This window comes from Spermophilus citellus, assembly GCF_964194105.1.
Source record: "Spermophilus citellus genome assembly, chromosome: X".
NCBI classification, from domain to species: Eukaryota; Metazoa; Chordata; class Mammalia; order Rodentia; family Sciuridae; genus Spermophilus; species Spermophilus citellus.
In genome coordinates this window covers 10,280,706-10,293,358 of record NC_138190.1, presented here as the reverse complement: position 1 = coordinate 10,293,358, position 12,653 = coordinate 10,280,706, and the positions used below count along the sequence as shown (strand labels likewise).

Genomic DNA, 12,653 nt, shown 5'->3' with positions numbered 1-12,653 from the left:
GTTGTTTGCAGTTATAATTTGTTCAGTACAATATTGCATTGAATGATTGTATGCAAGTTTATTCATCCACTTTACTATTGATGGCCATTTCGTTGTTTGTAGTTTTGAGCTACCATGCTGTTGTGAACTTTCTTGTATATTTATCTAGGTATATATTTCTATAGTGGACATAACTTAGAGTGAAATTGCTGGTTTGTAGACATGTATCTCATCAACTGGAACAGATACTGCCAAACCGTTTCCCTTAATGATTGTATCATATTATACTTGCAGGGCAGTTTCTTCTTCTTTCTTTCTTTTTTTTAACATCATTATCAACACCTTAATGTGGTGTGTGACAATAAAAAACTTTGAGAAGAATTGTCATATAAGTACTGGAATCATGGCTGAAAACCAACCCCAGGGCATTGTTGTTTTGCACTTCTTACTCTTCTCATTTCTGCTGTGCCAGGGGTGGCCTGTGAACCTCACCACAGCAGATCGTGTGTCTCCACTCCATGAAGCCTGTCTTGGAGGTCATCTGCCTTGTGCAAGTATTTTAATAAAGCATGGAGCTGAGGTAAGTGCAGGTTAAATAATATCTTAGAGACAAATATTATCTAAGAATGAAAAATGACAGTTTCTACCCCTTCTGAATAGTTTCTAGCACTTTTGATGAGCCTGGTTTGAAATATGAAGAGTGGTGTTTTGAAGAGTTATTATGTCCATCAAACTTGTTCGTTATAGTGAAAGGTGAAATACTGAATTGTTTGCTGCAAAGTCATGCTTAGAATTTCTAGCATTTTCTTATCACCCACCGCTAATAAATAGCTGCTGTATTTCTGCTTTCATTACTGTGGGTGAAGGGTAGTAAAGTATTGTAGAAAGCATAAAATATTTGGTTGGGATGTTTGGGGAGATGGAAAAATGTCTGTGTGGTCTCTCATACTTCAGTAAGCAGCCTCAGCTTCTCCACATGGTAGCAGGGATTGCAAGAATAGCAAAGAAGAGCAGGCTCTTTCTACATAATATTGGCTACTGTCTTATTGGCCAAAGTGATTCACATGAGTAAGCCTAGATTCAAAGATCGGAAAAATAGTCTCCATCTTGTGATGGGAGGAGTTGCAAAGGGATATGCATAGTGGGATAGAGAATCTGGGGCTATTCTTACAAACCACCACTAAGATGGTTGTTGGGAGCACAAAGAAGTGTTTCTCTAATGTATTTCTTTTGGGAAGAGAGGGAGTCAAAAGAGGCTTCCTACAGAAAATGATATCTAAGTTGACACTTACAGTACCTGTTGGAATTAGTCAGCTGAATAATGGGTTAGGGGAAATGATAGGCTTTCCCATCTACTGGGAACAGCAAATACAAAGGTTTGGAAGTGAAAGTGAACAAATTTTTGACTCATTCCTAATGGTGGGAGAGTAAAACACAAGCTACCTTATTGTCTTGAAATTATAGAGAGCCAGAGGTGAGTGCATCATCTGATTTATATCTGGGTTAGGGAAACTTATACAAAACTTGGAAACAGGACCAGGGCTGACATGAAGCAAGAGAGGCATCTTATGGTGCAAACTTCATAGAAGCTCTTACTCTAGGGTCTTGGGCAACACTAAGAGTGAACATCTTAAAATTTGTACTCTGCATTTTTGTACCTCATTAAGATCCTGGCTTTGCTTGTAAATACAATGTGAGAATAAATTCATTGCTTTCACAATGTCATTTTTTTTAAAAGAGAGAGTGAGAGAGGAGAGAGAGAGAGAGAGAGAATTTTTAATATTTATTTTTTAGTTCTCGGCGGACACAACATCTTTGTTGGTATGTGGTGCTGAGGATTGAACCCAGGCTGCACGCATGCCAGGCGAGCGCGCTACCGCTTGAGCCACATCCCCAGCCCACAATGTCATTTTTTAACAGAATCATCAAATGATTATTTAGTGACATAGAAGAATGTGTCTGCATTTGGCTTTGCTTTTACTTTTTGATTATAGCCCAAACATTAATCTGTAAATTTCTGTCTTTTTTCTAACATTATAAAAGATCACCACAAAGATTATAGTTTTATGGTTTTTAGAGCATTAGCTAGTTTTGTATTTATTAGCAAATATGTTTCAGCAGTCTATTGACTGACTATATAAATTCTTTGAACCAGCCTTACTTACCATCTTACTGGTTCCCTTGTCAATGAATGAGTTGAATAAAATCCTTGGTCTGCGTTAACTCTATATTTATATGAAAATCATGTTTTTACATGATTAAAAATTACTTTCTAACAATTTTAGAAGACTACTATGGTCGCTATGAGGAAATTGGATTAGTCCAGGATGAAAGTTTAAAATAAGATTAGTTTGGAAACTGAAAATCACTCTAACAAAGTTCATGTTCTTGGGAAGGGCATGGAGGAGAAAGAACCTTCAGTAACATTCTTTCTGTTTTGCATTTGACATCTCATTCAGTTTTTCATAACAACCTTCTAGAATTTGTTTTCCTCCCCATTTTATAGCTGTGTGTAGCCTAGAGCTTTTTGTCCCCTTAGGTGAATGGCATGACTACAGACTGGCATACTCCCTTATTTAATGCTTGTATCAGTGGCAGCCAGGACTGTGTGAATTTGCTTCTGCAGCATGGAGCCAGCCCCCATCCTGAGAGTGATCTTGCATCGCCCATCCACGAGGCTGCTAAGAGAGGTAAATCTGTTGAGAATTTTAGGTTTTCCACCAAGTTTTTCAAGAAGCATCTTACTGTTGAAAGAGGGAATAAAAGGTATATTTTTTAAGCAGTAATTCTCAAAGTGGGGTCCTGATACTAGAAGCATCAGCAGAAGGGGGCCTGCAAATGTAGCCTCGGCCCCATTGAATCAGTAACTCTGGGGGTGGGGCCTAACCATCTGTGTTTGTTTTAACATGCCCTCCAACTGATGATGAAGTACAGTAAGTTTAAGAATCTCTCTTTTAGAGCATTTGGAATGTTCACCATTATATTTCTGGAACAGGACTTGGTACCTAGTAGACTATCCATCAATATTTGTGGAATATATTGTTGAACCTGTGACCTTATAGAAATCAAGCAGTTTTATGAAACAAATTATATTCTTCTATTTTATGACCTCAAGAAATAGTATCTCAGGGCCACCAAAATTTGCCAAGTGAAACAAATTTTCAATTTTGGGAACTATAAGATGTATATACATTTAGGGGAGTAATATTTTTCATAAAGCCACGAGTTCACTGATATTCTTAACTCTGAGACAAAAAATAAAATTACAAATTTTTCTTTTCTCTGATGTTTAGTTTCATCATTATCATCATAATTATACTTTGCCCATGGGCTTTCTGTTTCCCCAGTGGCTTTCACAGAATAGCTTCCCAACCCATGTGATAATTACCTACCAAAACATTGATATTTATTTATTTATTTATTTATTTATTTATTTATTTATTTATTTATTGTACAGGGGATTGAACCAAGGGCACTTAATCACTGAGTCACATCCCTAACCCTTTTTATTCTTTTATTTTGAGACAGGATCTCGCTAAGTTGCTGAGGCTGGCTTTGAACTCGTGATCCTATTGCCTCAGCCTCCAGAGCTGCTGGGATTACAGACATGTGCCACCATGCCTGGTGACATTTATTTATTAAGGGTCACACTAATTTATCACATTCAGTGGATACATGTAGCTAAAATGGTATAACTTGAGAAACATAAAGGATCAATGTTTAAACAATGGCATTCTGAACAACGGAAGAGTGATTCAGCTTTCACTATACCTAGTTTACCAGACTGGACCCTCTCTTGTGGGATTTGCCAGATTCTTCTAAGCCTGGCCTATGCCCACTCTGGCCTGTTTTTCCCAGGCCTAGCCTTGCTGAGGTTGTAAGTTTCCTTCCTTGTCTTGTGACCCACATCATGCTATTTCTTCTTGAGATCCACTTTAATTCCTGTTCCTCCCTAGCTCTCCCCAACTCAGACCAGTTACAAAACCATGAACAATTGAAACGTGGATGATTGCTGGTTGTTTACCATGGCTGGGAAGCTCAAGTGCAGTTCCCCTTAACAGTTACAGATCACAACTTGTGTTTAAAATCATTCCTTATTCTATATGAAGAAAACCACTTTTGATCCCTGGATATGTTGCTGACAAATTTAAACATGCAAAAATGGGGACAGTGTTGTTTCCTTAGCCAAGGGAACATGTGCTGTAACTGTTTACTCCTGCTTTGGACTGTAGGCCATGCGGAGTGCATTGAGACCCTTGCAGCTCATGGGGGCGACATTGACCGTAACATCAGCCACCTGGGCACGCCCCTCTATTTGGCTTGTGAAAACCAGCAGATAGCCTGTGTCAAGAAGCTTCTGGAGTCAGGTAGGACAAAAAACAAACCAAAAGAAGGAAAGAAAATGAAAAGTAAATTAAATGTATTTTAAAAATCTTTCTGTTGTAGCAAAGAGTGCAGGCAGTGGAGTTGGGCCAGATCAGAGTTTGTACTGAGTGTGTTTCTAGGGGAGTTATTTTATTTTGTTAGAACTTTAGTTGTTTGACTTGTAATCAGGATGATGATGATGATGATGATGATGATGATAATGATGATAATGATGATGATGATACCTCCTCCCAGGGGTGGTCTTCCATGATCACTAGTTTCTCTTTCCTCTGCCTAGTCTATGATTAGGCCCTGCATAAACTGCAGTGCTGTGGGATTTGGGCTGAGTCTTCCAATTTGGGACCATCTTCACCAGTTCTCTTTATTTTGAAATTGAACTATCCCAATTTTTAGCCTGATGTAAACACTTTCATTGAAAACTCCTCATTTTCCTTTTCATCTCCCTGCTATTATCTAGCCCCCTTCTCACCATTTTATCACATTTTAATTCTATTCATTTTTTAAGACTCCAGGAGTCTTAGAAATGAATGTTCTTATAGGTATATTTTGGTCTTCCATTCATTTGGTGGCCATTTTTATGAATTAGGAGATTCATTCATTCTGTCTTTCCTCTTTCTCTCTCTCTCTCCCATCACCCTAGATAGATTTTTTTTTCTCCTCATTTTTTTTTGGTGCAGTATGGTTGCACGCAATGGTGGGATTTATTGTTACATGCACACAATATAACAATGTAATTTGGCCAGTATCACTCCCCTGAACTTTCCCTTCTTCCACCCCTTGGTCCCTTTCTTTTCCTCTACTGATCTCCTCTTGATTTTCATGAGATTCACCCCCTTCCTTTTTTCCTTTTAAGCTTCCACATATGAGAGAAAATATACAACCCATGACTTTCTGGGTTTGGCTTATTTTACTTAACAAAATGGTTCATCTATTTTCCTGCAAATGCTATAATTTAATTTTTCTTTATCACCTTAAATACATTTTAAGCTACTATCCAGAAAAGGGCCATATTTGTCATTCATTCCTCAATTAAGTTCACATTTGTTGAGGGGATATAGATTCTCATTTTGCTGCAGGGACAGCATCTCAGGCAAAGCCACGTGTCCCCACATGTCACAATAAGAGCCAAGATCTGGACCAGGTGGGGATTTGTCAAGACTATCAGTGTGGAATTAGGTGGAGATGGTCTTACAAATACACCTTACTCATGAAGAGGAGACTTGGCCACCTTCCCTCTGATCTTGCAATTGGTTCTCCCAACCTAGGTGATGTCTTTATGAGTTGATTGCTTTTTATAGTCCAAATCACACAGTTTGAAGTCCCAAGTTTAAAAACCTGTGGTGATTGTTCAGTGTATGCAATTGGCTGCTTGGTATAATTAGGACTTCAGTATCTGTCCTCCTTCTGAGCCTATACTGGCCAGCACTTAGACTATTTAAATAATGACTGTGAAGCTTTCATGCCACCATGATTTTTCTTGTATCTATCATGCTGACATATAATGCTCAGTGGCACAGTTTTCACTTAATATGGTAGCTAGCTCATGCTGTACATTCAGGCATATTGTCAAATGGTTTTCTCATGATATTAAATAGAATCAAATGATCAAATTGCTATGCTCACCATGGATCAGCTTTCTTAGAGAATTTTGAGGCTCTGTGCTTTGAGAAATGGGATGGTTGGACTCTGCTCCTTGGCTGACCCTCTTTTGTTCTTATGACTATTTAGGAGCAGGTGTGAACAAAGGCAAAGGTCTGGATTCCCCTCTCCACGTAGTGGCCAGGATATGCAGTGAGGAGTTGGCGTGCCTGCTCATGGACTTTGGAGCAGACACCAGGGCCAAGAATGCTGAAGGCAAACGTCCAGTGGAGCTGGTGCCTCCAGAGAGCCCTCTGACCCAGCTCTTCTTAGAGAGAGAAGGTGCTTCTCCTTTGCCTGAACTTAAGCTCTAATCCATAAAGACTCCTTCCAGCCTTAATAAGAGGCAGGTACTTACTAAGTTCTGACTAACAATCCTATACAAGTTTACCATCTGTCATCACCAAATGTGGGGAAGTTATGACTAGTTAGTATTTAACAGGGTGCGATATTGGTTATGTTGTGAATGGCCCTCCTATTGTTCTGCATGTCAGAGACATGCTCTTTGGGATGTTCTAATGTTCATATATGTAGTAGTCCAGTTTTCAAAGAATTAATTTGTTATTTAATAATTTAAAGATTAAAGTTATCTAAAACATACTTTAGAATGATACAGCAGAATCCTTTTTGGTGTTTCCATGATGCTCCAGGATGTCTCATTGTACCACAGAGGGGATAGACTATTGGATATTTGAATTGTGGAATTAAAATGTAGCTAATAGAGAGTTTAGAGTTTCTTTTTAATAATTCACACCAATTCATAGACATTTACTATTATAAGTGAACCAACAATAAGTTCATACTCCTTCATAAATAAGAACTGACACTCAACCCAAAGAGCTAAACATTGTGGTTGAGTGGTGTGTATAGGAGGAGGGTTACTTTCTTGGGATGTGGATCTAGGATGGGAAACAAAGATCTCTCAGGTTGGGGAGACACCTCACTGCAATCTTCATTATTCTAGAGGCAATTCAGCAGCCAACTCAGCACCTACTCTATTACCAGAGGGTTGACTATGTCAAGTTTTAGGGGTTGTGAGTTTTGAAGCAGACTTGCCCACTACAAGGATTTTTATGTCATGTAATCTGTTTTTTTCTCCCCACATACTAAAAATTTGGGACAGTTCTGAATAGAACTATATAAAGTAGGCCAAGGAACTCTTCCTCCTTCTTCATGACCACAGGGTACTTGCCATGCCAAGCTCCCATCTTGGCATATGCCTGTACTCCTTGTTGGTGCTGGCAGGGCTAGGGAAGACTGACCCAGGCAGAAGGAACAATCAAACAGAGACATTTTTATGTTAAACAGTAAGAAAGATAATTACTGAGCAATTCTACCTGCATTTTGGTGATTTCTTATTTTCAAAAAATGCTATGCATATATACAGGGCCAGTTTCTCCTCTAGTGCTTCAAGGCCCACAGAAATATCTTAATTTCTTTTAAAATCAGAAGGAAAAATGAATAAAACTCAATCTGGATTATATTCATCCTTATACCAACATAGTTGTAAAATATGATTTTTAATATATTTTTATTGGGAAAGGGGTCCACAAATGCAAAAGTGCCTAAGGACTCCTTAAAGTCATAATATAGGAGATATATATATATATATATATATATATATATATATATATATATATATGTGTGTGTGTGTGTGTGTGTGTATCTCCTATATTATGACTTTAATATATATATCCTTCTCTGTCAAATAATCTATTAAGATTTTTTTTAAAAAAGAAGTGGATCAAATACATGACAGTGGAATGCATTACAATTCTTATTACACATATAGAGCACAATTTTTCCTGTTTGTTTGTATATAAAGTATATTCACACCAATTCATGTCTTCATACATGTACTTTGGATAATGATGTCCATCACATTCCACCATCATTGCTAACCCCCTGCCCCCTTCTTTCCCCTCCTATCCCTCGTCCTATCTAGAGTTCATCTATTCCTCCCATGCTCCCCCTCCCTACCCCACTATGAGTCAGTCACCTTATATCAGAGAAAACATTCACCATTTGTTTTTTGGGATTGGCTAACTTCATTTAGCATTATCTTCTCCAACTACATCCATTTACCTGCAAATGCCATTTATTCTCTTTTATTGCTGAGTAATATTCCATTGTGTATATATATCACAGTGTCTTTATCCATTCATCTATTGAAGGTCATCTAGGTTGGTTCCACAATTTAGCTATTGTGAATTGTGCTGCTAAAAACATTGATGTGGCTGTGTCCCTATAGTATGCTGTTTTTTAAGTCCCTTGGGTATAGACCGAGGAGAGGGATAGCTGGGTCAAATGGTGGTTTTATTTCAAGTTTTCCAAGGAATCTCCATACTGCTTTTCATATTGATTGCACCAATTTGCAGCCCCACCAGCAATGTATGAGTATGCCTTTTCCCCCACATCCTCACCAACACTTTTTGTTGTTTGTATTCATAATACTGCCATTCTGACTGGAGTGAGATGGTATCTTAGAGTAGTTTTGATTTGCATTTCTCTAATTGCTAGAGATGATGAACATTTTTTCATATATTTGTTGATTGATTTGAATATCCTCTTCTGAGAAGTGTCTGTTCATGTCCTTGGCCCATTTATTGATTGGGTTATTTGTGTGTGTGTGTGTGCGTGTGCGCGTGCTTAGCTTTTTGAGTTCTTTATATACCCTAGAGATTAGTGCTCTATCTGATGTGTGAGGGGTAAAATTTGCTCCCAAGATGTAGCCTCTCTATTCACCTCACAGATTGTTTCTTTTGCTGAGAAGAAACTTTTTAGTTTGAGTTCATCCCATTTATTGATTCTTGGTTTTAATTCTTGTGCTGTAGGAGTCTTTTTTTAACCTTTATTTTGTTTTTATTTATTTTTATGTGTTGCTGAGGATCGAACCCAGCACCTTGCACATGCTAGGCAAGTGCTCTACCACTGAGCCACAACCCCAGCCAGATATAGGAGTCTTATTAAGGAAGTTGGGGCCTAATCCCACATGATGAAGATTAGGGCCTACTTTTTCTTCTATTAGACGGAGAGTCTCTGGTTTAATTTCCTAGGTCCTTGATCCACTTTGAGTTGAGTTTTGTGCATGGTGAGAGATAGGGGTTTAATTTCATTTTGTTGCATATGGATTTCCAGTTTTCCCAGCACCATTTGTTGAAGAGGCTATCTTCCCTCCAATGCATGTTTTTGGCACCTTTGTCTAATATAACTATAATTTTGTGGGTTAGTCTCTGTGTCCTCTATTCTATACCATTGGTCTACCAGTCTGTTTTGATGCCAATATCATGCTGTTTATGTTACTATTGCTCTGTAGTATAGTTTATCTCTTAAGATTTTCAAATAGCTTTTTCTGGCTCTTTCTTTCCACTTTGTTTCCCAAAACCATTCCTAGAGATTTCGGTTCCTTTAACTCTTTTGCTTCACAGTTCACATGTGAAGCAAAAGTATAGCCAAGGATATAGCTGATTTACAAAATATAAATTGAGGGGTCTGCAGCCCATAGCTCAAGCCTAGCATGCACAAGGCCCTGAGTTTCATCCCCAACACCATAAATAAATAGATAAAGTATAATTTGCCCCTGGAGAGAATGATGTGTTTTGCCTCCGTGCACCACTTTTGGGATTCTGGTGAGGTCACCTCCCATCAGGCTGAAAACTCACCTGAAATGGTGCCAGACAAGTGCAGAAAGTTGGACATGCAAATTGAATGCGGCAATTTCTGTCTGGATGTCTCTGTTGATTCAGTCCACCTGTTTCTCTGTGCTCAGGGAAGTGGCTTAATTAAATTACTGTCCTCTTTCAATGGTGTAGTGACAGGAGAACATCAGGTGAAACACAGCCATGTTCTGAATTGGACTTTGCATGGTTGTTAGAAAAGGCAGGATTTCCCCTTCTTCAGAGGGAAAGGGAAAGTATTTCAAGAATACCACTATTCTTGATAAGCAGCTAAACCAGTGTTTGTTGAACCCAATGAGAACTAAACATGACTCTCTCAGTCCAGCATGACAGGAACCCCTTCACCCCAAATAGGAGAAAAAAGGCAAGACCCAAAGGAATATGCCAATTCATAAATACAGTTAATTGATTTTATTATTGAGCAAAGTAGGTGCCAACAAGTGGCTCCAAAACTGTAGTGAATTTTCAGCTCTGTTTATATGGAATTAGAACTACAGTTGTAATCATGCTACATGCAGTAAAAAGTCAGCAGCTATTCTTTTTTTTTTTAAATTAGAGCTTCATAGTTATACATAATAGTTGGGTTCATCCTCACAAAATTCATACATGCATGGAAATTGATTTCAGTTCACAGTCCCTGCTTTTCCCTCCTGTCCCCCCCACCCATTCTCCTTCCTCTATTCTACTAGACTTCCTTTCACCAACAATATACAAGTGTTCCTTTCTCCCCACAACCTTACCAGCATCTATTGTTTGTATTCTTGATCACTGCCATTCTGACAGGAGTGAGATGAAATCCTAGTGTAGTTTTGATTTGCATTTCTCTGATTTCCAGAGATGTTGAACATTTTTTCAAATATTTATTGGCCATTTGTGTTTTTCTCTTTTGAGTAGTTTCTGTTTAGATCTTTTAGTTAACAGCTATTTTGTTGTCATCAGTAGTTATATTGACCTTACTCGGATGTCATGCTTTCCATAATTCTCTATTGGGCTTGTTCTGAGGTCTTGTTCTTCATAAGGCTTTTATCATTATTTCCTACAGTTGTCCCTGACAGTGTATCTAGCACACTTGATGAATCACATCCTTTGATCATCCTTAGTGAGATTAGATTAAGTTATATTTCTTTGCCATCAGTTAGTCTATTCTTTGGGTACACTGGACATAATCTGAAAGATGTCCTGAATCCCAACAAAGCCATTCTGAAAGTGTTGTTAGGGCCCTTTTAAAATCTTGAGTTCATTTAAAAAATTATATTTCTCTATTTCTACCTCTCTTCATTCTATATTACCTGAGAGATGTGTAACTCAGTTTACCCTGTAGCTTGTAGCAATATGGGAAAATAGAGACCACAGTTTCCTTTCAATTGTATCTTCAATCCTAGCTGCACAATAAAATGAGCCAGGGCCCATGCCTTTAAAAAATACAGATGCACAAGCCCCAGTCAACAATTATCAAAGCACCATTTCTGGGATGGGGCCCAGCATCATGTAGTTTAAAGATCCTCATCCCCAGACACTTCCAAAGTGCAGCCTGGACTGTGGGCTACTGTTTTATGGAATTTTTGAGGGTATATAGTTTTCCTTTTCTTAAAATAACGCAAAGAGAATTTCCATTACAAATTGATGCAGGGAGTTGGGATGGAGTGAAAAATCATTCCCTATCCTTTTACTCTGTAACAGGGGTTTTCAACCTTGGCATTATTGACATTTTGGGTCAGTTGGGAGCTGTCCTATATACTGCAGGATATTTAGTAGCATCCCTGACTCTCTACCCATTAGATACCAATGGCACTTTATCCAAGCTGTGATAATAAAACATGGCTTCAGACATTGCCCAGTGTCCCCTAGGGAGCAGGTACTTCTTCCCTTCTCCCCACCTGTTCTCTGTTGAAAGCCACCATCCTAAAATGTAAACTCTTGAATGTTCCCCAGGCAAGGTTTATGCTAGTTCACTTTTTACCTATGAGTTGAAGCTTTGGGATAGCTCTGAATACAGAATATGAAAGCAAATGTGACTTAATAAGATAGCATACACTTGTGATTCACTGATTGCTCATTTTATTTGAATATCTTATAAATTGCTAAGATTATAAAAAAGACATGTTTGCTTCTAGAAATATTACCTTATTTTAAAAGTAAAAGACAACAATGCCATTAAACATGATTTTTATTTTCATTATTAGAATTTTCGTGTAGCTGTGTAATTCCCAAATTAGTTTTCTTAAGCTTTTGTTAGTAAGGCTAAGTTTTAAATTTCTTGCACTCTGTTCTAAATTAAAACCCAATGAGCTTATTTCAGTTGGATACCACAAAAGAGACAATATGGCTTAAAAATGCCTTTCACAAAAATAGTCTTAAACTGTACCATATTATTTACTTACAACAATATTGTATTTTATATGCTTAAAATAGGAAAGGAAAAGCAGTCTTAGATCAATGAAACCAGTGTGTGACTTGTCTCGTGATCTTTCCCCAGGGCCCCCTTCTTTGATGCAGTTATGCCGCCTGAGAATCCGGAAGTGCTTTGGCATCCAGCAGCATCATAAGATAACTGGACTCCTTCTCCCGGAGGAGCTGAAACGGTTCCTTCTACACCTTTAATTGAGTCAAAGGAACAGATTCAAAAACAACAGATAAACATTGAATATTGTAGCCACTGGAATTTAAAATAAAGTTAGGTTTATAGTGCTTGGCTAGTTTTTTTTATTCTTAATAGAAACACATTAGGTACTTTATATTTTTGGTTGGAAGGCACTAAGATGTCCCCTGCCCCTGACTTGAAAGAATGTCTGAAATAATGGCTACTCTTTTGAATATCTACTACATGACAAATGCTAAGGAAGGAACATTTTATACATCATTCAATTTAGTCTTTACAGAAAACCTACCAGGTGGGCAGTATATACTACCTTTCCAAGGTAATGCACCTAAACTCAGGGAGATCAAGTAGAGAGGAGCCAGAATAAAATATAG

General features: G+C 38.0%; 1 protein-coding gene across 2 annotated transcripts in view; it reads left to right on the top strand.

Annotated features, from left to right (window-relative positions):
- The window catches only part of ASB9 (ankyrin repeat and SOCS box containing 9), a 36,518-nt gene extending 24,160 nt beyond the window's left edge, over positions 1-12,358 (top strand). The window contains exons 4-8 of one of the 2 annotated variants that reach the window (XM_081277296.1): positions 452-559; positions 2,519-2,669; positions 4,212-4,346; positions 6,094-6,285; positions 12,157-12,358. In XM_081277296.1, the coding sequence (XP_081133422.1) occupies positions 452-559; positions 2,519-2,669; positions 4,212-4,346; positions 6,094-6,285; positions 12,157-12,281 (711 nt within the window). In that variant the 3' untranslated portion in view covers positions 12,282-12,358. Of the gene's footprint in view, positions 1-451; positions 560-2,518; positions 2,670-4,211; positions 4,347-6,093; positions 6,354-12,156 lie in introns of both variants that reach the window. The other variant, XM_081277297.1, reaches the window with a different exon arrangement.
- The last annotated feature ends 295 nt before the right edge of the window (positions 12,359-12,653 follow it).